The following is a 26,761-nucleotide window of genomic DNA, read 5'->3' on the forward strand; positions in this document are numbered from 1 at the left end:
AGGTAGCTGTTCTCTCCAGTCTAATGACATACTGCAAAAATTGTCCATGAAAGGAAGAATCCTCATGCCGGAGGCCTTGCTTCACATTTCTTCTTTATGTTACTCTCTGGATAAAATCAATACTGAAAAAGGCCTTTTGCCCTCATCTTCTAATAGCCTTATGTCCTTCAGCACAGCTGCTGCTGTTGTGTTTTTCTTTTTTGTGCTTCAGCCTTCCTTGCTCTTATTGCCTCTCCAAATGGGCATAGGGAATATATGTGCACCTTGTCCTTTTCTTAGCTATTGCTGTTGATTGTAAGGTCTTGGGTCAGGTCTGTTATTGTTTTGCAGAAATACCTGCAAAATTGCTACTGGCCACCTTGTGTACCTTGAGGCCAATCTTGCAAAGCCCTTAGCCATTGCTTTTGCCCAGCTGAGACCTTTTGTGGGATCTCTTCAAAGGCTTGGTGGCCGATGGCTGTCCCCATTCCTCTCAACTTACTCAGATCCTTCATGATCAGCAGCTGTGGAAGCTTTCAGATGAGCTGTTAAACAGAGATCAACTCTGTGTATTGCCACTGGGACTCCAAACAGAAAGTAGTTTTCAAGAAAAGGGAGGAAATGGCCTCATGAGATGCTGGTTGCCCCATCAGCTGAAGAGATGCCTTGTTCACTAACAGGCTGTTAACTAATTTTCTCACATAAGGATGGGCCTCCTAATGCTCAACACTTGCAACCAAAAAACAGTTAAAGACAGAGTATATCTACTCAGAATTGGATTCCTGGCTTGGCACCTAAGCATTATAAAGCAGTGTAACTCCAGGTATGCTGTGTATCTGGAGGCTACGTACCCTGTGTTGGTAGAGGTTGAATGAGATAATCTGATAGGTCATTGGCTGTGTCTGCATGACACAATACAACATTACTGATGCATCAGAATTCTGTGTAAGTTCTCTCAGAGGCAACACAGCTGAAAAGTAGATTGTACTAAACTCAGGGTTTGTGTGATGTACCTAGGCTGTTTCTGACACTCAGGTTAGCTTACATACATCTTCTTTTCTTATTTTCATCATGCAGTATGAACTGTGTATAATGAGTCCCTTTTCAACCAGACATCGTTGTAGCTCTAATTAAAAACCTGTAAATAATACATTCCAAGACAGTAAAACTCTGTACTTAGCCTAACCATGACATTGTAAGACTCTCTTTATATAGTGAAATGTTTAGACACCTGCAAAGCTGCTTCCAGTTTTAAAATTGAAATATGCATTTATTCAAATAAAAACGATAAAATTGTGTACACTTGTGGCACGTATTTTTGTCTGCTTACAAAGGTGTCTATATGACTAATGTGTTTACTTATATATTTCCTTGATATTTTCTCTGTTAAGAGATTGTAGGAGGCTTTAAAATTAATTTTGACCTTATCAGTATGACACTGACATTAGTTAGCAGCATGAGATTTTCTTATGTTTTGGTTGTGTTTACTTCATTGGTGAATCTATGCCTGCTGTTATCTAACATCTGCACTCTGAATAACTGAGGGAATACCTTTTATCTGAAAGCATCCATGCTTTGTATTGAAATATATTTTAAAACTAGAATTCATTTGATTTGCAGAGAGAACTCTTAATTCTTTCCACAATCTCTTCTGGCGAATGATTAATTTTCTCTGTAAAATATTATAATGTTATATAAATACAGAGGAAACTAAGATATAAATAAGCTTGCTGTGTAGGTACTCAATAATAATTTTTTAATAATCCTAATACTTCTTTATAAAAGAAAATACCTGCTGTTTTTACAAATGAGTTACAAAGAAAATTGCTGAAGAAATTAAAAATTATATTTAATAAGCAATCATGAATGATGAATTGTTATTCTGGAGAGATGTAATTAAATAATATATGAACTGGTTACTCAGAACAGCTGACAGCAGATTACTCTTTCTAGGTTTTCACTTGCTATTTATTGTCTTATGAAATAAAATGCATGGGCGACCTAAATTTAATAAATTTATGCTTGTATTGTAGGCTAAACAGAAATAAGTAACCATATGAAGTCATTATAATAAATCTTTAAAATATAAGAGAATAAATTCTCATTTTCTCTGATGCCTGACGAGTCCAAATGAGTACCTTGTATTACTAAGAAGTCTGTGTGAACACTGCACTGTTGTTAATTGAGATTTTCTTTGTAAAATCTATCGAATTGGAAACAGTTTTTTAATAAGCTATTCAGTTATTTTCTTGTAACTAATGCACAGATCTGATTCTTATTCCCCAAATTTGTGGCTGTAGTATGTTAAGAAAGGCAACGCATGCTTATTTCATCACCCATAGGATGTCTATTTTCTTGCATGGTGAATGTTATAAGTGCAAACTGCTTTGAGACTGAAATCGGGAGTGGGGTTTACTGCTTCTATTTGTGGCTCCTTTGAGCAGCCAGTTGCCTAGGAGATCACTGGCAAAACCCCAGCAACTACTTGCACCACGTTAGCCTATAAAGTAAGCACTGCAACAGATCTAGTGACAATCATTAGACACTTCCTGAGAAAACACCCTGGAGGTTTTAGAAGGGTTTATATTTCCACCACCTGTTTCATTGTCACATCTGCTCTTCAGCAAACAGAAAGGGAAATGTTTCTGATCTCTGGATAAATATAATATTTGCTTCTTTCCCCAATATAACCCATCAATGTCTATTAAAAAAAAACATTTCTTTTCCTGCCTCATGTAATCCTTCTTTGTGTCAGAGATAATTAGCAGCTATCTAATAAGATTAGCTAACTTCTGTGATTAGTGAGCTCAAACCCTGTGCTTTTCCTTTTGCAGGTAAGTGACTGTGGCACTGAGCATCCCTATCTACATTGTTATCACTTTCTTTGGCTCTTATTTCTGATGCCAATTTATGGAATGAAAACAATAAAGGCAATAGGAGAATATTGACATGCAGGTACTGTGGATGCTATTGGAGTATATATTCTGAGAAGGATGGTAAGTGGGATGTTTTCCATCTTCGCATACATCATGACAGCATTTTTACTAATTTGCTGCTGACATCTAGCAGCAGCCTGTTGTGCTCTTGGAAACCAGCTCTATGTGGCATTGCTGAAAGAAGGATGAAATGGGAGCTGCTTTGTTGGATTGGTGGATACTAGTTTTCTGCAGAATTTTTTTCCTGGATTGCAGGACATGCTTCTCTCTGAAAGGTTACTAACATTTTCCTTTGGATTTGGATGTTTCAGTTTGGAAACCAGATACCGTTTGAAGAGATTTTCCAGGGTGGTGTAATTAAACATTAACTGTCAAACTAGGAAGAGATGTTCCAGGGTGGTGCAATTAACCATAGATTATCAAACTGGAAGGAGAGATACACAACCAGAAATGGCTATTGTGTACCCTGCTAAAAATGACGGGAGTTTTCAGCTGAGCATGTATCAAGAAAATATTCTTAGACCACTCGGAGGCTTTGTGATTAAATCTAATTTGAACAAGATAATTGCATTACTTTTTATAAATTGGAAATTAGTCAGTCAGGTTTTACAGGTACTTAATTGTGCTCCAGGAGATGCACAATGCAGGTGAGATTTTTGGTAGAATGGAAATACACCACTGTGAACTGATGTTTAAAGGAAAAATAAAAGAATGAGCTTATTTATCTCGGTGTTAGGGCAGATAGAGTTCCAAGTGAGCTCAGTATTATGCTGCATTTTCAGAGAAGGCAAAAATGTATTTTACTTTTACAGCAGCACTTATTCATAGTCTAACATATGAATGCCTTTGAGCAGGTCTACTTAAATCTTTGTAAACAAGGGCTGTTACCAGGATGGTGTTTTAAATGCCATGTTTTACATTAAGTATCTCTAGAAGCATTAATATTGAGTGAATACTTTTAAAAGGTAATGTCCCCTTCAGTCCTTGCTTTGCTCACAGGTATTCTAAGGTGTTTCAAAATACTTTCAAAGGGACAAATTACTCCTCCTCCTCTAGGGATACAAATTCCTAGCTCCTCATTGCCTTTCACACTTGCAGGGGCCCCAAAAGCCAGTCTACCCACTACTGTGATGCTTTCTCCACAGTCTAGTGGCAATGGCAAATGAGGAGTTTTCCTGGTATATTCAGAAGGTTAAAAGAAACTCCTGTAATGTTGATACACTAGTGTCTGTCACGATATTGCTTAGCCTTAACAGTCACAGCTGCACATACCCATATTTCTATGATTTAAGTGAGCAGAGGTTTATCCCTTAAAGGAGAATTTCAATGATGGGAAGAGTCAGTGAGATTTGCTGCATGGAACTACTAGTTAATTCAGTGCAACCTGTTTTCTGATTAAACAGTTCATTCTGGGAGAGCGCCAAAACTATTTCCTACCCTTAGAGCATAAAACCCCATGAATTCTTGGGCTTTCTCTTCATGAATGAATTTCATCACTTGTTGTAACATCTTCTGCCATCTTTAACATATGGCAAAATAGCTGAAAACCTGTTTACAACATTAGTTAAAACTACTTGCATAACCATTTCCCAGAGTCTTTATGGGAAATAAAATACTAGAATATCAAATATAACATACAGTAGATTATAAAGTAAGAAGTATAGGCACTAAATACCGGGGTTCATTGTCCCTGAACGCCGTACTGCAATTCTCATGGGATAATTATTTATTCATAACCCTTTTGTTTTATAGAATGATTTTTTTCCTGCTGTCTATGTACATATGTATGTATGTGTGAATATATTCGCATAATATAGTTTTTTCTGTACAAATGTGGGTTTTAAACCATCCTTTGGGATATACTTGAAATAATATTTATAGTACCAGAATATTTAATCATATAATCTGCATCTGTTGAATAGGTGGTTTACATTACATGGTAGGTTATGGTATTCGCTATTATGATCTCTCCTTGTTTAAAACTAGTATGATTCACAAAATGCTATAAAATGTCTGGGGTCTTCTTTTTAGTATTGCTTACATGCACAGGTAATTTCTGTGAGAGGATTATGAGAACAGTAAAGCTTTGGAGACTGACTGTGGCTGACTGTAAAAATCCACTTTTTCACTTTTGTAAAGTTACCTTGATTTTTTTCTGAAGCTTGGATTGTTCTCACTTATTTAATATTTTGAGGGGGAGTGAGTGGAAGGGAGGAAAAAAGGAACAAGAGGCCCCAAACATAACTGGGGACAATTCTTTTCCTGCCCTCTCCTGTGAGATGTCAAAGCAAGCTGTTTTGTTGTCATTTGACGTGTACGTCAGGCCAAGGTGAGGGTTTGTAGTGAAACATGGCCTATGAGGCTATCAAGTGTGTTGAGATCATCCAGCTGGAAACACCTGATGGAGTGAGACAATTTGAGAGTAATTTTGGGATGAAAACTAGCTGGCTTGATCAACAGAAACAAAACTGAGGTAGTGCTGAAAGGCAGAGAAGCAACTGGAAAAGATGGTGGAGACTGTAGTGAGATCCAGCCTGACAGAGCATCTTTGTTACTCGGGTACCATCATCTGTGTCTGTCTGCTCAAGCTAATATGGCTGTTTTAAAAGCTGCAGGGAGTTGTACCTCAGGCTTATTTCAGTAACTTGCATTGGTGAGCATCATTGCTTCACCTGTCAAACTGTCACATTTGAAATCCAAGTTATCACAATGTCTTAAAAGCACCCTGCCTTTCTTATTAGGACATTGCAAAGTGGTAAATTACTTGAACAAAACTTTATACTGGGCTGTCCTAACTTTCAGTGAATCTCCAGGATGGATGTACTACTGGCTTTGTTCTATAGAAGGAAACCTTTAGCTCCCTCAGGAAGCTTCTTTCACTCTCCCCAGCAGCAAGTATAATTAGTTGTGCTCATCAGAAACAACTGAATCAAGACCTTCCAGAATAATGAAGATGGGAGAATTGCGTGAATGCCCTGGCTCTTCTAGGTTGCATTTCTTTTGGCCGAATGGCTAAGTCATATACTCTCCTGCAGCTTTTAATGATGAGGACTGTCTGACTTGATGTTGTGAGGACTTGATTTCTCTGTATTAATTTTGCAAAGCTCCTGTAAACACTGGGGCCAAATTATTAAAAAATACTAGCAAGTTAAAGATTTATTGGCATTCTTGTTGGATAACCTCATGACATGCAGGTAGTTCTAAAACTGCAAGGAGTTCCTCCCAAAGAAGGCCTAAAATGGCTTTGTATCATTTCAGCATTGCAGTTTTCCCCTGTCTTGTCTCCTATTCTCTAGCCAAAGGTGTTTGGGGAAGCTGTAAGTGTCAGGAGGTGTGGATTACATACTGATCAGTAACCCCAATTTCCCAAAGTAGCTGAGTTATTAATATGGATAAATTAAAACCTCTTGTTTTGAACTGCTGTGCAACAGGTACACTGTAACAAGTTAAAATTGATAAATATATTTAATATTTTCTTGATCTATTCCTTGGTTACCTCTAGAACAGTACTAATGATTCTTAGAAATAAGCCTTCTGATAATCTGCTCTGGTCATGGTAACTTGGCATGCAACTTTGCCCTTATGACTTTATATACAGAAATGCACTTGAAATACATCTATTTAGTACTAAATATATGATCAAACGTACTACTTAGATTTGAAATGAGTCTGTATTCATCCTCTTTGACTTATTTTATGCTTGTGAAAAGTATTCATTTAATAGCTTAGCTTTAATTTTTACTAATTAACTTGTGCTTAGTAGAAGCTACTACTTGCATTAAGGATTGTAAATGAGCATTTATTTTTGAGACTCCACCTGCTCTTTATTATGTTCATATTCTAGTCTTATGGGTGCAAAGTGCTATTTGTGAATGATAACTGTATATTAGCTACCCATTAACTACTTTGCACTTGAACTTACCATTTTATATTCAGAAGTCTATTTTTTAAGTGTACTTATCTGATAACATGCACAAACACACAGACTCTACGGTTGTTGGTAGAAAGAAACCCTGAGAAGCTGTCATCGCTACAAGTGTAGAAAAAGGGGTAGTATTATCATGATTTGTGATTGGATTGGATTGGTTTGCTGGTTGGTTTGTTTTTTCCCTGTCTGGAAAAATTCCAATTTGGTCATTTATATCATGTGCCCTATCAACTCCATAGGTAATTTCCAGTGAAAGTGGAAAGGTTTTTCAGTGGTGGCATTGTTGCTGAACGTCAACACTGTCTGCTTCAGGAGTGGATACTTCACTGAGGTCATCTCTTTCCTGCCTGAGATTTTTGGTGCTGTAGCTTGTGAATTACTGTAGATGTGTGGTCATGCATGTCCCTTAAGGCTAGGTTGAGATTTTGTGTGATTCATTATTTTCCCCTTTTGCTATTTTAAATTTGGAGTTCCAGAACAAATTTGCAGACTGAGAACCAGACCCCCCAGAGGCTGATCTTTCAAGGATAAGTGAATAAATCAGTAGTTAAGTTTCGTTTTAATGAAAAATAACACCCAACCCTCTCCAGGTGAAAATGGCTAGTTAGGTATTTTGCAAATGTTCCATTTAGCTGAGTTTTACTGTAATCTTATGTTTTAAAGTGTGTCTGTAGTTAGTTACTTCATGATCCTTTTCTACTATATTTATGGGTTTTCCTTATACAAAATTATCATGATTTATGATCAGATCATAGCTACTGTGTACCCTTGTTATTTCATTAGCAGGATGCCCATGCTAAAAATGCTATCCTGTTGTTTTCTGCAGCATAAAAGCAGGAGGTGGCCAATTCAGTATGTTTTCCAGTAAACTTCTAGCCTCCAGTAAAAATACTGGCAAATCCTTGTTTGTGAATCACGTTGGGTGTTTGCTAAAGTTGTTGAGGTGAGAAAAATCTTAGCTATAAACTTATCATAATGATGGTATGACTTGTATATTCTCAGAAACATGTGTGAATATTCTGCTTATTTGGGTGATAATTATAAAAGTAGAAAAGTAGATGTAAATTTTTTATTTTTTTTAGGGATAAGACCATCTTCATCCATTGTGTTTCTTTGGTGGCAATTAGGACACAACAAAAGTTGCAAAACTCTTTCAGTCTCTTCCTTTAGCCCTATGAGATTGGGGAGAGAATAAGGTGAGCGCTGCACTGTGTAGGCTGGGGATTCAGGTGAAGTTCAGGGCAAGGCTTGGAAAACACATAACTTGATAATTGGCTACTGAGGCTCCGTCTTATTTATGTTTTACCCCTCATTCCTGAGGCACAGTGTTAATGGCTTCCTTGGTGTAATGGCAAATGGGACTGAAAATGCATTTCATGGCAGAAGAATTAATGCTCAATCTTTCCTTTTAGCAGGGAAGGCAGTGCATTATCTGCACTTCTGCCCCTTCATGCTGACTTGCTCTTGGCCACAGCTCAGTCCCAAGGTGCGCACTCAGGAGGTTCCCTGGTGGATCCCCCACAGAGGAGGAGAACCACCAGGGTGGCACAGCAGGCGCTACCTGGCAGAGGTTGAGAAAATCCTGTCAATTCATATTGAATGTGTGAAAAGCATACAGTTCCAGTACTGGAGACAGATACAACTCTAATTCTTAGTTTTTGTGGAATTTTGCCTCACCTTTAACTTTTTAATTAATGCAGTTCTTGTTTTGCTACCATATCACATCATCTTAATTTCTTTGCAATTTTTAACTTGGTGTAAGACACTGGCAATGGATTGATTTTAATTAGCACAACTACAGGCTGCAACTGGTTTTGTTTGTCTTTTCTTTTTGCTGCAGCTTCTCAGTTATATACTTTCATCATTTCTGACTGTGAGAAGAATTTAGTTCTATAATGATGGCATAGCATTTTCCACTGTGTCGAAATAAAAGTATAGAGATTTTTAAAATGAAACGTGTATTTGCATTTAGCTACATGTTGATGGAAAATGGACTGTACGGCTAACACAATTTTATATTGATTATACACTGTGCTAATCTTGTTTGCAGTTAAGTGGAGGAGGCATATCCATACAGATGTCTTATTTTTAGTATTACAGTACTTTGCATGTGTTATTGTTATCCCAGTAAGATGCTTTAGTTTAGCTTAGCTGGAAAAATGTAAGTATAAGGAATTGTTCCTGTAAAGTATTGTTTTCACGACAGCACTATTTCTTCGTTGTTGCTAGAAAGCAAGTGTAACAAAACATGGGAATCAATAATCACAAAAAGCATTGCACAACTTCTACTGACTTCTTACCAAGAGTAAGTCCTTTGCAAAAAGGTGCTGAAAACATGCTCATTTATGGCTATTCTTTTGGGCTAGTGGAATTAAACTCCTGGTCAGACATGGGGGGTAAAACTCTAGAGTAAGAAGCCTTAGGGTGTTTAAACTAATGTGACAATGATGTTGTTACTACTTAAAGTTGTAATGGGCAAGATGTACAGTGAGGTTTGGAGGAATGTCATACAGGACAGAAGGTTTATGCAAAGCTAGAAGGAACATTGTGTTTTCTGAATCATTCCCCTTAGCTGTGGGAATGACTTATAAATACTGTATCTCAATAAGGTGCAAATGCAGTGGATGTGAAAATAACACCTTTGCAGAGAAGGTACAGTGCAGTGAATCTGCACTAAAGGGATCCATTTTTATTAACGCTGCGGCTTAAATCCTCCCCAAAGAATACTGTGTTAGGCTTTCCAGGGTGTTGAGAAGTTGGATTTGTGCTTTTCATCATAAATTGCACAGCTTCCCTCTCGTGGAGGGAAAACCACTGTACTTTTAAACCTGATATGGAAAAATATCTAAGCTATAAACCAAGCGGGCAGCAGTTCACAACAGAAAGTGAGAAAGAAGGCAACAGCAAAAGGACCATCTATTAACACTACAAAATCTGAAGTTTGGCACCTGATATTGGAAAACGGATGCAGTATTTCTGCATAAGATTGACTGGTTTTCTTAAGGCTAGTAAGGATCATTGTATTCAACCTGTCTTGATTTTTCTGGAAAGCAGAACATAACAGCTGTACATAATGCTGGTTAAATTGCAACACAATTTTTATAAAGACTGTTAACCTGCATTTGAAGTTTCAGGTGACGGAGAGTTCACTACAATGTTTTGGTAAACTATTTTGTTAATGAAATACCCTCACTGTTATAATTTTGCCAGGCACATATGCTCTGAATTGAAACATTAACAAGGTGTATCATTAATCAAAATGACACAAAGGCTTTTGACTGTCTTCTGTGACTTTTTACTCTGGAAACAAAAGTAGTACGCATGTCGGAAAGGTTGCTCTTGAAGAAAAGAAGAATAAGGGAAATTCAGATGTTCACCACGTGAAAGGTATTATCTTACTCAAATGTCTGCTTTTGCTTTAAATACTCAGTTAATTGCTTCCCTGTTTTTTAACATGCTGAAAAGGTATTTTTATTGTCAGGGCTGGCTTTATTTGTTTAGGAAACTGTTTGTTCTCAGGAGCTTCAGGTCTCCTATGTGAGTATGAATCCCCAAGGAGCTTTTCTCACCTCTTAAAAATAGGCCTCTATTTCAGAAAGCAAAATTCCACCTGCAGTGATTCCTGTGTGATCCATTTGGTGTTCAGAAATGTATTTGAACATGTGAGCTAGAAATGGCATAAGCCGTTTGACTTTGAAAAAGTGTGGATTCAAAATGGATAGAGACAGAAGTTCTTGTCTGCTGTAGCGATCCTCCTGACGGTACCCGAAATGGCAGGGGCAGACGGACAACACTCGTGGACCCCTTTTTTCCCCACCTCAGCCTCCCTCCTTTGCTCCCAGCTCCTCTGCCTTTCCCTGCTCCTGGCGGTGTCTTCCCTCCCCTCATCTCCGCTCCCCTGAGGCAGGGCTGAGGTGCTGCTGGAACCTTCCAGAACTGGCCGGAACCGGCCGTGCCCGGCCCGGGGGCAGCCACGCCCTGTCCTCACAGAGACCCTTCAGCCTGGCTGCTGCCCTGTGTGTACGGAAGAGGAGTCAGATCTCCCTTTTACATTATCCCCCACAACTCTGACCTGAGTGAAGTTTATGAAATTTTTGATTATGACCCTGTGAGTGGTGCGGCGTGGGCAGGAGCAGCACCTTGAGTGGGGCCGTATAGGCACAGCACGTCCATTTTGCAACGGCTGCCTGCAGGATCAGAGCATGCAGTAGGTAGAAGCAAGACCGAAGTCTGATCTGTTGTTTTTGCTGTGTAACAACAATGTGGTGGTACTCATGTAGCTTCGTTTCAGGTCTGATTGGCATAGCTGAGCATCACGTGTCTGTGTATTCTTTGCCACTGTGCTTCTGTGTTATATGTGAGCAGTTACCCGAGTTGTGCCACTGGTTGTGCTTAGTTCCTTTGGCAGCATTTTCCACAGGTGTTATCATGCATTTTGCCTGAAAGCAACAGGAGGAGATTTGGGAGGTATTTGAGTTTAAAATCAGTGCAAGCTTGGTGAAGCCAGTGGAGCAAAGATAACTTTATAGCAGTTGAGAATCTGCCCCAGGATTTTATTCTTCCCTTCGATATTGCATGAAAATACATTTTAAGCCCATTCAACTGCACTAGTCATGACTCTTTGCTCTTGCTCATGCTCTCGCAGTTTAGGCTGAAGTGATCTGCAGGAGAAAACTTTCCTTGTAAACCAAACTTGGGCAATATGCCACAGATCTCTCTCGCATATGCACACATGGAGTAAGAAAACCCCAGGGTTGCTTTCATGCCAGTGAGTACTGATTTTCCTGTATATATTTTTCAAATGTTGACTTCAGGGTGTTGTGCTGAACACAATAAGCTGTTTAGCTGTCTCCTTTTCTCACATGTATCTCATGTAACAGAAGTCTGCTGTGTATGATTAACCTGCTGCTTGTTGGCAGAAGGAAAGATGGTCGAGCTCATTTGCTGTGGAACTGCAAAACTAAATGCAGCTTGGGTTTTGTGTATTGTAATTTCTACCATTCAGGTGGCTGAGTGGGGCATTTCCTTCGTGACCTTAAAGGACATGTAAAATATACAGACCTTTCTGCATTTCTTCTTAATCCTCACTGCTAAAGATGCCAGCACGTGTTGCTTTGTGCAGCCTGGCTTTAAGCTATTCTTGTCTGCATCTCTCAGCAAAAACAATCAGTCTAACAGGACAAGTTAATTGGGTCAGGATGATCCACTCTTAAAATTTGCTGGCAGATCAGAGGCAATGTCCTTTCTTTAGCCTATAGAACACAACTGTGTGTAATTCCTAGGCCGAATGGCTTAGAGAAAGCACCTTAATTATTGCAGATAAATAAACTGGGAAAGAATCAACAAAGCACTATTTGTTAGAACATGTGAATGTGGTCAGTCTGGCTTATTTAATCAAGGGGGCAAAACAACATTTCAATGCCTACTTCCCTTTGAAAGTAGAAATCGTTTGGATATAACTTTAATGCAGCCAATTAGGTGCAAACATTTTAGACTATACATTAAAATCCAGTTCAGTTTACTGTTCCTTTTCCCCACAGTGTCCTAGAGTTGTGAGATGGGATGAATCACATTCTCCATTTAAGTCAGGGTATTTTAATTGAGAACTTGTCCCTTATCTGTAGTTTTTATAGGAAAGCAGATGTTTCTGTATATACGTTTGATTTGTGTTTTGCTGTTATCTGGTTTAGAGCTTTTTGCCTTCAGTGTACATTTCTCACTACTCTCAATCGGTTTATGCAATTTATAAATGCTGAACTCAGATGTCTGTGCCAACTGGAACTGTGTGACTCGAGTTCTTAGCCAGTGAGGCTCGGTCTGAGCAGCTTCAAGGTGTTGCTCTCGATCTATAAAACCTTAGGCAACCTTTCAGCTTTCTCTTTCGTCTTGTAGCCCCGTGTGTTTCTGAGCCCTGAGGTATTTAGTACCTTCTGATGCATTAGGAAAACACTCTCTGGTTCTTAAAAAAAAAAAAAAAAAAAAAAAAAAGAGACTTTTATGTTTCTACTTGCTTCCTGTAAGTTTTTTGTGACGAATTCTATATGTAGTTGCTACGCTGTATTTCTAAAACTCATTAATTCTCTGCAAACTATCCTATAGGTAATTACTTGTGCATGATGTTGAGAGGGTGATTTCTTAACATTTTATTTGTAGGTATCTGGTTTAAAAAGAAAAAATTCTAGAAAAATGTCAGCAGAGATCTATAAAACTAATGTAATTGGAGAATGATTCTTCTGTGATGAATAGAGGCAAGAAGAAAATCGCTAAATCATTGTCATGCTGGTTTTCCATGGTACTTTGAAAATGGAATCTTTGTAACACCTCTTACTTTTATCATCCTTTGACTGGATGCTGTACTTCCTGGTTGCAAGCTGTATATAGTAGTGACTTCACTCACCACAAAAATGTGACAACTGTTGTTACTCTGTGTAGCACTGAACATGTCGATCTCAAACAAGAAGGGAAGAAGAATGTTATACTCTAATAAAACTGCAGTGAATATGTATAAAAATAAGTTGAAATTTCCCAAACTGGAATTTATCTGGGTTACTGAAACTGGCATTCAGGTATCATGGGATCTGTAATGATCACAAATGGTCAGGACCTTGTCATGTATTTAATTTACAACTGCAGCAGGATAGTAATGCTAACATCACACTGGAGAATTGGTTCATCACTAACTTGCTCTGTTTTCTTGAGTGTCCAGGTGTTCCTCCGAGCCACATTAAAGTACCAGCCCAACATAACCCTGTTCAGGGAGGCAGGATCACAACACACAGTAGTATGGTTTTAAGCATATTTGATTAATCATTATTTTTGGCTTCCAAATATTGCTTTGTTTATAAACCTTCAGACACTTTATTCCCAATTCAGTCATTTTGGATTAGGATGAGTTTGCTTTCCTGAAGAAACAGATCATCTAGAAATAACTTTTCGTTGTAAAAAACAGTCACCAAATGACCTGTTGTAGAGTAGAAAAACTGAGGTCATTCTCTCTGACATTATCATGACTCATTCCTGCTTCACATTTTGATTCTACTGTGGCTATTGTATTTGCAGATTCTGACAAATAAAGCTTGACAAGCAGTAAACCCTGATCTCTACCAGAGTCACAGTTGAAGCACCTGGTGCTTTCAATACATGTCTGAAACATCTTCAGGTAACTGCAGTCATGGAAACACTGATTTAAGAAACTTCTGCTATTATATTTTTGATGGCCAGTGTTACATTATTATTGAATGTGTTGTGATACAGTCTCCTGAAGTTATGTTTTCAAGGATGTAATGTTGGCTAACGTGCTTTGTAGCAGGGACAGAATCTACTAAGCATGTTAAGTAAAATATCTACTGATATGAGTATCTGTGCAGTACTTACAGCTATTAGAAACCAGCTAAGTATCCAGAAAGTATGTGCAGTGTTTGTGAGAAAGGATATATGCAAAATTTGTCCAGTAATGTAATGGAGTAACTGCTTGTCAGTGCTGACCTTTACTTTGGACACGTAAAAGCCCGTGTTTATAAGAACTTTGTAGGAACATATACCCATTAGTGGGAAAGTGTACAAAAAAAAAAAACCCCAAACCTGAAAATATTGAGACAGCACAAAAATGTGAGGTTGAAAGCCTAAGTTGATTAGAGGTTCAGATAAACTGACATTAGTTACAAGTAAAAGAAAAAACAAATAATTTTATTGTACTGTGTTCCTGTTTGTCTTTAGAGAATGTGTTAAGTGGCATCTTCAAACTCCTTTAGGAGTTATAGAGCTATTATACTAACACTTTATACGGGACAAAAAATAAAGGAAATTTGCTTATTATAGTGAGACTTTAGAAGTTTTCTTTCTTTCCTCCTCCAGTCAGTAGGATTTGATTCTGGAGCAGGCAGTTCTGCTGGTATTTTTGCTGCTCTCCAGTTGCTGCAAACTAGTGCCTTACAGAAGTTGGTCGTTCAGCTCACACAATGTGTTTTTGGGAAGGATCATGTTCTAATGTACACATATTGTTATAGATTTAAAAAATTTTCTCTGCGGTGTGTTGTGCCAAAGCCCTTGGCAGCTGTTTGGATCCTCCCTTGTTGTGTGTGTATGTACGCACCACTGAGACACAGGCAGCAGATTCTAATGGGAGTCAATAAAGAGCCTTTTGTTCACTGAGAAACCAGACTAGCTAATCATTTGACTCATCCCTTAGAGAACTATACCTGAAAGAAAAATAGTATTTGTTCCATCACTGTTTCACTGTAGACATCGTTTGTCAGATTTCAGTAGCATAATGGGATCGTTACATTAATAAATACCATTAGTCAGCTTTCAAGAAGTGCAAATGTTTTTTGTTATCCCTCTGGCATCTTACAGAGAGGTGCTTAGGCTGCTAAGAGCTCTGGTCTATCATCATCTCAATAAGCTGCTTCTTTTCTGTCTCCTACATAATTTTCAGTATAGACCTATTATAACATTGTACAGATCAGCACAATAATAAAAAAAATAATTTTCGTAAGTAACTGAAATGTTAATCTATACAGATAATATTGAAAAAAAACGTTTATAGTTGGGGAAAAAAATCTCACAAGATAAATTGAATTATAAATGTCTGACATCCTTAGGTATACAGGAGATCTTTGCATGCATCTAAAATAGGCATTGCCTAAAATGGAGTATGAATGGAGAGAGACTAAGGCAGTTAATAGTGTGTGTGAGAAATGATTGTGAACGCTGTGTTCCTATCCTGAAGATTTCCTTTGTGCAGAAAGTATGAATAGCACAATTGAAGTAGGTATGTTAACACTTATTCTTATCCATCCTGTGTTTATCTGCATCTTCATTATTGCTACATATGAATGCAGCTAGGTCTGAGTTTAAACTTCAACCTATGAATATCTTGATTTTAAAAATAAATAAAAATCTACAAAGGTTTGGCTATCACTAAGATCTGATCAATTAAAACAAATCCCATAGGCTGAATGAGCCTCACTTTCAGAATTACCAAGATGGAGAATGAATGTTGTGCAGGAATTGTTATAGGTTGAATGGATTTCTCTTCCAGCAGTGATTACTCTAATTAAAAACATAAGTAGGTATCCCTAAAATACATGGTTTTTTTCAGCACATCTAAAACATGTAAATTATTTCTTTTGACTTCTTAAAAAATTATTTTTCTTCAGTAGGCCTAATAAAACAATATATACTTGAATGCTAAATAATTCAGAGTCTTTTGCAAACAGAGGGCCACACAAAAGGATGTAGAAAATAATATTTTGTGAAAATATCACCACTTCTACGGGAGCAGCTTTGTACTACACCCGTCATTCCTGAAGGTAAAATTCGGAGGTGAAATCCTACCCAAATGTATTCCCAAGCCAGCATTTCAGCCTTTGGCTTCCAGAACATCTAGAGCTTACATCTTCAGCCATGCACAAGTAAGAACAACATCTCTTTCTCCTCTTGAAAGCATGGCAGTAGGATCTCCATAGAGGCCCTCTTGCATGTTAGGTTCCCAGAGGTGTATGATGCACCTCACTGACATATTTTGCTGCACGTATGGGTCCATCCTGGCCCAGCTGTGCTGTCTCCCTTTTTCTCTGGCAAATGATACTGACTGTAGACTTTCTTTCTTCATTGCACCCTGCTGTCCTGGTCCAAATAACATGCTTGTTTATGTCCTCATATCTCACTGAGACAGCTTTCTTTTGTTTGTGTTTTTTTCTCTAAATCCTACCAATACTAATAATTATTCAGTCAAGGTTAGATAAGGTATAAAATTCAGCTGTTTTTTCACTCCTAATAATTCTCTATTCAGGCAGGGGCTTGCTTTGATTCTCTGCTGCTGTTGGCTGATCTGGGCATGGGATATTATGCATACGATAAGGATCCCTTTGAAGCTGAATTGTTTGGATTTAAATTACCATGTCTTTCAAATAGCTTTGAATCCTTTAGCTGCCACGATACTACACTGCTAAATATATTCTTTGTTGTCACCAGGGATCCTAAAACACTTATAGAGGAGCTCGTACTCACCTGTGCTAGCACATAGAGGTGCAAAGGCCATCCAGAAATTGGGAGCAGGGCAGAGATTCTTCCTGCAATTGGCTAAGCAGTCTATTCTGGGTGTTGTATCCATCACCACGGGCAGCTGTATATGTGTCCCTGGCATGTTGAAGCACATGGAGATAGGACTCCCAGTATCCTTCAGATGGCCCAGTGAGTACTGGGCTGCCTGATTTTTTTAATCCTGAGACTCCTGTTTCCATGAGAGATCCTTGGAAACACTGGGAGCTAAATTTGAAGGTGATCCTCCCAGTTATTTAACTGGGGAGCTGGTTGGGCGAGCTGGCAGCCGATCTCCCTGGCAGGTGAGTTTTTTAAATGTTTCTTCAGTTGACAGTCTCTAATCTGTCTGTCTTTAGAGTGGTAACTGCAGCTTGTCCAAATTAGATTTTTTTTTTTTGAAGGGAAGAGCCCTACAGAGTAAATGCAGCATTTCGGTGAATGGCATATGACCTGTGTCCCAGGCTTGCAAATGGCAGTCGCAGTTAAGGCAGTACTACACTTGACTTGATACTCTCACTTTTTGTCTTTGTAAAATTTAATAGTAAGCTAGTCTGGTTTTAATCTCTCTCAAATGTTTTGTTTCCATTTTACCTGTACAAAGAGTTAGGCCATGAAACAACATGGAGTTTCACTAAATAATTAAGCATGAAATAAAAAACCACTTTTTTTTGATAGACGAAATAAGTTAATGGCTTCTTTTAGCATTGTTTGGTTGGTTGTTTTGGTTTTTTTTTTTAAATAATGTGAAGACAAAAGAAAGCAATGTTGTACCAGTTGGTACACTGATAGCATAGTTTTTTCAGTAAATAAGTGTTAAATGTTAAATGGAGCTGCCTTATTATGAGCATGGCAATTGTTTTCAAAGCTTTTCTGTAAGCTTTAGATTCTGATTTTCAGAATAGATTTGCAATTAATTTGTGCTTTAGGGATAACTGAAAACTGCTTTTTAGATTAAGCAGAGTAAAAAATAACTATTCTTTGAAATATCTAGAATCCCAGTATGTCAAAGGATATACACAGGCAGCAGAAAATAACTGCAGATGGGGACGCCTGAAAAAAACATTGAGTGCAGATCCTGAATTTATGCACATTTCTGACATTGTTGGATGGAAAATGCTGCTCTTATCTTCTATGGGTAACCATGGCTACTGTGTGATGATTTTTTTTTTCAACACAAAATTACACACAAGTGCAGGAGAGTGGTCTTGTCTCAGCTTGCACCATATGTATTTGGGTGATAAGGATTATAGTCAGTGAACATGGTTATCAGTGTGGCACATTTGCTTCTTTAAAAATAGGTTCGGATTTACTCCTTCATGTCTCCGTTAGTCTGTAGAGGGGAAATGGTACTGGATTTCCTGAAGTACTGTTACATGAGATTTAGGCCATCTTCTTTTGTGTTAAAATGTGTATGTTACTTCCTTGTATTTGAGTCAGGACCAAATATAATTGGGGGGGGATTCAAAAGGCAGCACAAATTTAAGTATAAAGCACTGTAGGTTAAACTTTGTGATGGCTCAGTGCCATATTCTTAATTATGAAATACTTATTCCCTGAAGACTTATGTACATTTTAGATTATATGCTTCCCTGCTTGATCTGGTTCTGTTTTCATTCAGATTTTCAGCTTCCTCATGAACTTTGATGGAAGCAGATATGAGCCATGAATTCCTAACCACTGAAATCTCTGTAACATCAGGAGGGTTTGTACAGAAGCTGTTTAACTTATACATGGATCTAAGAATACATTTATGTTTATCTCAGATGCATGAGTTTTACTCCAAGAATTGTGACTGTGAATCAAAAGTGCTTGCCTTGCATGGGCGATGAGGTAGCCTACTGGATCCTTAACGCTGTCCTCCTGGTTGCCAATCACTGTTCTGAGCAATGTTCTCTAGCATAGTGGCACATCAGTAATATTGTACCTACCGACAGTAGAGATAGTTGTCATATGGGGAAACTAGCTAAAATTAATGAAGTTTAAACCTTTATAAATAATTGGTTTACCACTGGGAATTATGTTTGCTTAGAAACATAATAATTAGGATTATTGGTGCAAGTACTCAAACTTCTGGTAACGTTGGTTTTGCTGTGATTTGAAAACATCTGAACTTATACTTATTCTCTTGCATTTGTTGCCACTTTAGGGGATTTTGTAACAATCCCGTAAACAATTGTTTGAAGAAATATGTCAAAGAATATTTTACCTTTCTTGTAACAAACTGTTTCTGCTGCAGCACAGCAAATAGTCTTTTTAGGTGTGATTTGGCTCCTGAGAGAGGTTTATGAAATTAAAAAGGATAATTTTGCAAAACACATCAATGAAATTAATACAGGCAGCATGTTGTAGGTCAGTCCCTGATAGCTGAGTGAACAATACAAACCACAAGGAGAACTATGAAATTCTGGTGGACTGGGAGAAGAAGAAGGAATAAGAATGGTTTGTTAATTGAGATAGATTAAAGTTGGTGCCTGATTCACAAGCCGTAGGCTGGGAAAAACTTCACAAAATTCAAGAAGCTTTCTGCAAATGTCTTAATATTAGAAGGAGGAGAATATGTTCAAATAGTTTCATAGTAGAAAAACTGTGACGAAATATACACTTCTATAAAAACGTATACATGAGAGGTATCTTTTGAACTGTTGCAATCTGCAACTGAAAAATAGATCACTGTATTGCATGCTTTGGGCAGGGTGACTGTTTCAGGCAATTATATCTTCATGAAAGTTAAGCTAATTCATGGAAAATTGTAACAAGGATGAAAAACTCAGGAACATGACTGAGAAAGCAAACAAAAATCATGCTAAAGCTCCTGAGAAAGACGGACCAGAATACTATAGCCAAAGGCAATGAGTACAACAAGCACAATGTATGGCAGAGAGCAATTTCACAAGATACTGCAGGATGAGGATGAAAATGCTGCTGCATGCCTTTTTTTTCTTTGTGAAAGTACAAACACAGAGCAAAACAGACAAAGAACGTGTGAAAGTTGGAACCTGGGTCCAGCAGAGAAAAACACAGTAGCTGAAGATAGCCCTAAGAGTAGAAGAGTAGAGTATTTGTAGCAGAAGAAATCATTGCATTGAGGAGTGCCTTATTTTCAGGAAGCAAGTGGTGACTCGTGAGGATGAGATAGCACATATGTGACATGAAAGCAGTTCAAAACAGTAAAAGTAAATGACTTGTCAAACTCAGATTAGCGTCAGATGCAATGACAAGCCAGTGACACGCAAGCAAACAGGAAATTGAATGCCGAAGATGTGGTAGGACATCAGCAACTGTGCTAGGCTACAAAGTCTTCCTCAGCAGTGGGCAAGAAAAGAAAACAAAATTGCAGGCAAAATCAGGCAAATTAAAAATATCTGATGGTTTCCTTCTACTGAAGCAGTGGCTAGGAGCAGTGCTAGCAGTCCTAGCAGAGCAGTTTAACAGAGACACCTCTGAATTGAAGATACTGTCTGTGCCTGAAAATCAAGGATAGAGTTTCTTCCAAATAAGAGTAGAAAATAGCTGATGTTGGAAGCCATTGCTCCTACCCCCAAATGCCAAGGTAGCTGAACATTTGCCTGCAAGTTGTTCCAGGCTGTCCCTATAGAAGGGCCATGACTCACAAGGACTTCTGGGAAACAGTGTCAGACTGTGACCACCATTAATTGGGCAGACAAGCAAATTGGCAGGCAGGCTGTTTCAGATAATGGACTAATTTTCTTACAGGGAGCTTGTCTGTGAATAGGAATTTGGGCATGTTGCAACATCAGCTCGCTATGACCACTCAAACAGTTAAGAAACTATTAATATTTTTTAATGGTCCTCCTCATGAAAGCTTCAAAAAGCAGAGGCAACTACATTGCAACCAGTTCATCAAACACTCCCTTGGAAGTTCTTGTGAATAACCCTATAGGGAAAGCTACGTGTGAATAGAGAGATAAAATTCTGCCTCTGGCAACTGAGGGTGATTGCCAAACAGAAGAAAAATACCTTAAGTTGGCTACCCTCAGGAAACTACTATCTTTCCAAATGACACCTAAAAGACACTGTTTGGATCATGTTATTATGTCTAAATGTGGTATAGAAGGAAATCATATACATTGAACAGGTAAATCTTAGTTAATTTTAGACAACTTTAGATAGTTGCACTTACTAAATCTACCTGCTACAGATAGAAGAGTTACAGGTGAAATACGTGAAAGTGGTGAAATATTCTAGTTTGGTGAAAAGCTTGCTCTGCTAAATGTGGTTATCAGAAAAACACAGAATATCTGGTGATATGAAACTTTTAGGAAAAAAAACCCTCCGTGCTCAGAACCACTAGCATGTAGCCATGATTTTTTCACAAGAATACAGTTGATTCTGAAGTAAACCAAAATGCATACATGTTATTTTATGAAATAGAAAGGCAGGACAAAGCAGATCTCTCTAACTCAGAGGAAAAGATCCAGGTTCTCATTTTAGAATGTGTAACTTTTATTTTTATATGTATAATGATGATTGATACTTTAAGATTGTATAATAGAATATTAAATATGTAAGAAGATTATGCTTTTCATGATTAATTTGGCAAACTCAATTAAATATGACTGAAGAGATAATATCATAGATAGCTTCATAACAGAGAACACAGCACGATATATACAGGGAGATTAATATCTAGAGTCCTGGAAGATGTGAAGTGCTCAATGAGAAAAGATCGTATCCCTAAAGGAAGAAGTGTATTACCTGGATGCCTAACTGTTTCTTTTCTTATGCTTAAACACTAACCGCTTGCCTCGCCTGTCTTCCTTTGATCCCAATTTATCTTTGATTTCTGAAAATCCTCCCATATCACTTGCTCATGGTTCTGCTTTTTCCTGTCCATGTCCTATAAAATCCAGGTCTGTTTCGGAAGGCCTGGTGGCTTTTTTTTTTCCCCCTTCAGATTGAATTATTTTCTCTTCCTCACTGTGGTTTAGGTAAGCTCCACCCTGCTTTCTCTCTGTTTTGCAACAGCCTCAGGCTTCTGTCTTGTACTTTCTTCCTCTCTTCTAGATGCTAATCCCTTAGCTCTTCTTTTTCCTTCTTTGCAGTATTTGTCTTTTCTCTTGTTCCCTTTCTTCATCAGGGTTTATTTCCCAGATGTCCAGTGTTCTGCATCAGAGCTGTTTTCACAAATGCATGTCACATGTTTTATGCCTTCTGTTTGCCCTTTTCTAGTTCATTTTATCTGGGGCTTTTGAGCTCCTGCTCATAATATATGGACTTTCTCTTCTGCAGTGACTGAGCTGGAAAGGATGATTTTTCAGGGGCTAGTAAATCTGTTTTTCCTCTTTGAAAATTACTCAGGCATTGGGAAACTTTGTGGACCTGCACTCTGTTAAGAGCCTGTGCAAATAAAATTGAAAAGTTTCCATCATTTATCTTGTAGTATTAGAATAGGGGGGAATTGGTTAAAATTTTCTGTGGAGGGGAAAGAAGTCAAAGATTTAAATAATATGAAGATAGGTTGTCATATTGGAATGCTTTTTGTGTTCCTTAACACGAGCTAGCCCATCTTCACTTTCCCCATGTTGATTCTGAGAGCTCACAAAGTCACATATTCGCTCTACCTGGTACAGCCTAGCAGCTTTAAGGAAACAGGTTGCATTATAATGAATATGTATTTGGCAGAGCTGAGCCTGTGCTAACAGGCAGTTAGGACATCCTGAATGATAAAGAATACCTGACTCTGTCAGAGAAGAGTCCCCTTGTGTTTTACCTAACATTTTGGGTATGGAGAAGGTCAGAGAAAAAAGTTACACTCAACGATGAAGCAATTCTTGGGTGTTTTGTCTGTTGAAGCCTACTTGGTAATAGGCTTAAAAATGTAGAGAAGCTGATGTATGTAGGATATTGTGGGAGGTACTGTTTGACATCTGCTGAGGGAATATTATGCTTTTTTCTCTTGGTTTTGTGAATGACATTCTGCTTACGGAGGTGGGACTGTGAGATATACTTTTAATGATTGCCACTGATAAACCTGAAGATTAGTGAGGGGGAAAAAGTCCAGAACTGAGATTGTCACATCCCCACAGAAGATGATTGTCTCCTGTAGCTCAGTGTGATTGTGCATTGCTTCCTTGCAGCTATCCCAGATGCAGACCCTTCAGTCTTCCTGTGCCTTCAGGTGTGCTCAGGTTGGAGTTTCACAATCATGTTAACTAGATTTGGCTACTGTTGAAGAAGGCAGTTCTACCTTTACTCTTCCACTTTCCAGCCACTCATTCCTGCCTTCCGTATGCTGTTACTACTGTTTGTGCATTCATTGGATTAGGTGAAGGAACTGATCAGGCTGAAAGATTTTTTTTTTTTTTTCCTGCTTAATTTTCAGTTGATCAATGTATTGTTCCAGCTTAGTGCACACCTCAGGCCAGGAATAGAGGGCGGGAAGGGAGGACAAAGCCCCTTGGTGTTTTTTTTTCTTTTTTGGAGGGGATGGGGGGAGCGTGGAAGGGAACTACTTTTCAGGCAAATTTAGAATAATTGTGACATCTCACCATCATTTTTTCTTCTTTCCTGATGGTGAAATCATGTGGGTCTCTTTTGTGTTTTTTATTTTTTTCTTTGGAGCTTCTTAAGTGACAGATTAATACCACAGACCACGGCAGTCAGCTGTGTTTGACACAGTTGCGATATGCGCAATGTGCTACATCCAGAATTTCTGATTGCTTCAGACAGCTTGATGGAGGTGATTGCCAGTAGGATTTCTGGGCCTACCCCAAATCAAAGGCAAAGGAAGAGCACTAGAATGATTCTTTCTGCTGGAAAATTATATCCTTGTCATGCATAGCTGTTATCACTGTCTCAAGTAATCAAATAATATAGTAGCACCAAACCCAATATAAAATAGCATTAATAATTAAAATGTCTGAAGCTCTTAGATTAAATTTTTCCTATCCTTAGCATTTATACATTCTGAATATAGAGATAAGCCACAATATTATTAAAGAACTACTGCAGGTCCATAACTATTGAAGAAACATCAGCTGTGCTGCAGTATATAGCACTATCTGTGAGTTAAGGTTAATAAATTTACTGTCATATGCAATATATGGCTTCCCTTATGTATCTATTTAGTAAATGCCACCTGTCTCCAAGAGCTACTAGTATATTAAGAAGATGTAGTGACACACAATAACTGTAAAATAAGCACAAATGGGTTTTTACATATGGATACAGATGAATGTAGCAAGATGAGTAAATACAATGTATAATATTTAACGTCCATAAATATATAGCGAATCATGTTTAAATTCAAATGCCCCTTCTCCTTGCAGCTTTTGAGTGGAACATCCTTCTCTACGTGACAGTTTCAAAACATCCTTCTGTTATTGACCTTAGTTTCTACATTCCCACTCCTTACAGGGTTCCTCTGCTTTCATAAAAATGGCTTTGTAGAGCTCACTCTACCTGTAGAAAGGACCCTGCAAAACTGGTCCTGCAAATTACTGTTGATCCTGTGAAATGTTGGCACACGTGACATCTTCTTTTGTTGTTCCTGCAGAGGAAGGTGACGTCTTCTTCTTAGCAAGGCTGCTAAAAATGAATTTACTTCAGTTTTAATCTAAGGTAGTTCATTTCTGCCTCTTCCAAGTTTTGTTGCCTGTAACTTCAGTTAATAAATTTCACAGAAGCAATATTTGTTAGCATACCTAATCTAAGTCTGTTTAACCATATTTGAATCTTCTGCTTCAAAATGCATAATGTAGTAATTGCTTTCTAATTGTTCCTGAACTGTGTTCAGACTAGAAAAGGCTAAAGCAAAAATACATTAAATGATCCCACTTCTGCCAGTTTGTGATTACAAAATGTGAATCTGAAGCAGCTGAAATATTTATTTGCAAACAGGTTTTGAGCATCAGTGTTCAACAATGTTTTTTAATAACGTTCACTTTCTGCTAACTTATTGTATTCACAGTAAGGTTTCACCACTGAGATGGACATGCAGTGGAAATGATTTAACCAAGTCATAGTTAAGTAAGCACCTTAGAGAAATGTAGACTTTTTGAAATCTCATCATTACTGGTGGTCCCCTCTATAACCTGTTCAGCTGTTTGAGCCTAGCAGCAGTGCAGTACCCCATCATGCTGTTGAGATAAATTCTGTGGACCACTTCTTCCATTATTGGTACATGGCACTGAAAGCTCATTGAAGTGGCAAACACGATCCAGCTGCCTTTATCACTACAAATTTAGGTGTTTTACCCTGTTCCTATTACTTTCTTCCTTGGACACTGCAGTGCCAAATGTGACTTGGAGAATGATGCTGGCAAAATTAATGGCTACTGGGAGAAGATTGATTGGAATTTGACCTTACTCAGTCTTACACATCTGGTATTTTCCATGATACGTCCCACAGTGCCTTTAAACAAAGGAATTGGTGGACCCCAAGTTGGGTAGGACAATGATGTGCCAGGTATTGCTGGATATCTGCAGAGTTTACAGGTAAAACTTCTCAACCGCGATTTGCTAAGGAGAAGAACTCGACAAAGGTAGCCCACTGAAGTGCAGTCTGGTATTGGTGTACAGTAATTCCTTAGCTCACTTTAGTGCAACAATGTTTAAAATGTTTCAGTCACAAATTGTTCTGGAAAAAAAGTACATGTTGTCTCACTTTTTAAGAGAATCAAACTCTGAACATTAGGTTTTTATGGCAATGGGGATTAGGCTAGTTGAAACAGAAGTATGAGAGAAATTCTGCATTCTTTTTTCCATGTAAGTAGTATTCTAGCACAGGGATGAATTAGGTTCTTGATCTACACCCTGTTTTGCCACTGAAAGTGAGTACCTTGTAGAGAGAATGTGCTTTCCTTGTTCTTTTTCTCTGCCCCCTTAAAAATTGTTCAGGCCTTGGGGACCACAAGCTGAAAAAATGGTGCTATGTGCATACAGAAAGTATTTTTCCCTTTCTATTTTTAAAAAATGTAGAAGTCGAACCACAGAAAACTTATACCTTAAGAACCTCATTAATAAGACATCCAGCAGTTAAGCTTGATCAGTAACAGCAGAATTAAATGACATAATCTCTTGAATGAATGACATAATTTACTGTAGTTTTCATAGTCATCATGTAGCTGTGAAATGCTTCGATTTTTAGACCCCCATTTGCCTGTGACTTGGTTGTCACCAGACTCCAGGTCTTATTTTGGGGATCACAAATGTGGTACAAAACTGTGAACATCATGTATAGAGCTTGTGTACTGTATTGTTCTGCTGTGCTGACTGGCTCTTTAGCTGGGCTGGACTTTTCTCCAACCTCTCATTCTTTTCTTTTCCTCTTGAACCTCTTACCCTTTTTCTTTTCCTACTATGAGAATGCAGTGAGTGTGGGGTTGCAGGGAAGGGTGTGTCCTGGAGGGGAACCCATGCAGAGCATCTCTGCTGCTCTGGCACCCCAATGCTCTGCTGTGCAGGTGAGTTAGATGTGGATACAGCAGTGGAAGAGGAGGAAGCCTGAGTGAGAAAGTCTGATGCCTGATGCCTGTGATTTGACATATATGTTTCTTGGAAAACATGCTTTATATTCCTTGTAGACTTTACTCCTATGAAGTCTTAAGGGCGTGGAAGTCCCACAGATTTCCAAATCCATGTGAAATGCTGTATGTGAGTAACGCTTTACAGGCCTAGGTTTCACAGAACAGCTGCTACTGTTTTGTGGCTTCAGTGCAGAGAAGAGATTTGATTTATACTTGTAGGTTTTAGTGCTTTTCTTTTTTTCAGTTTTAATTCAGCATTTTTATGGGAATTGAAGGAACCTTCATGCTTAAGGTGAGCCCATGTTGGTGTCTCATCTTGATGTCTCAATTATGTTTGCTTTGAGCTTTACAACTGAAGTGCTGTTATTCTGCTAGTGCTAAATCTCA

The 26,761-nt window shown here is 38.2% G+C and overlaps 1 protein-coding gene across 4 annotated transcripts in view; it reads left to right on the forward strand.

Annotated features, from left to right (window-relative positions):
• Positions 1 to 26,761, forward strand: part of ANK3 (ankyrin 3) — a 381,574-nt gene that overhangs the window by 102,039 nt on the left and 252,774 nt on the right. Inside the window, exon 1 of one of the 4 annotated variants that reach the window (XM_069796012.1) lies at positions 2,823 to 2,975. The exons of the other annotated variants lie outside the window; for them this stretch is intronic. Coding sequence (XP_069652113.1) covers positions 2,973 to 2,975 — 3 coding nt within the window. The 5' untranslated portion in view covers positions 2,823 to 2,972. Of the gene's footprint in view, positions 1 to 2,822; positions 2,976 to 26,761 lie in introns of those variants that run through there. 4 annotated transcript variants of the gene reach the window in all.

Source organism: Haliaeetus albicilla, chromosome 11, assembly GCF_947461875.1.
Source record: "Haliaeetus albicilla chromosome 11, bHalAlb1.1, whole genome shotgun sequence".
Classification (NCBI taxonomy): domain Eukaryota; kingdom Metazoa; phylum Chordata; class Aves; order Accipitriformes; family Accipitridae; genus Haliaeetus; species Haliaeetus albicilla.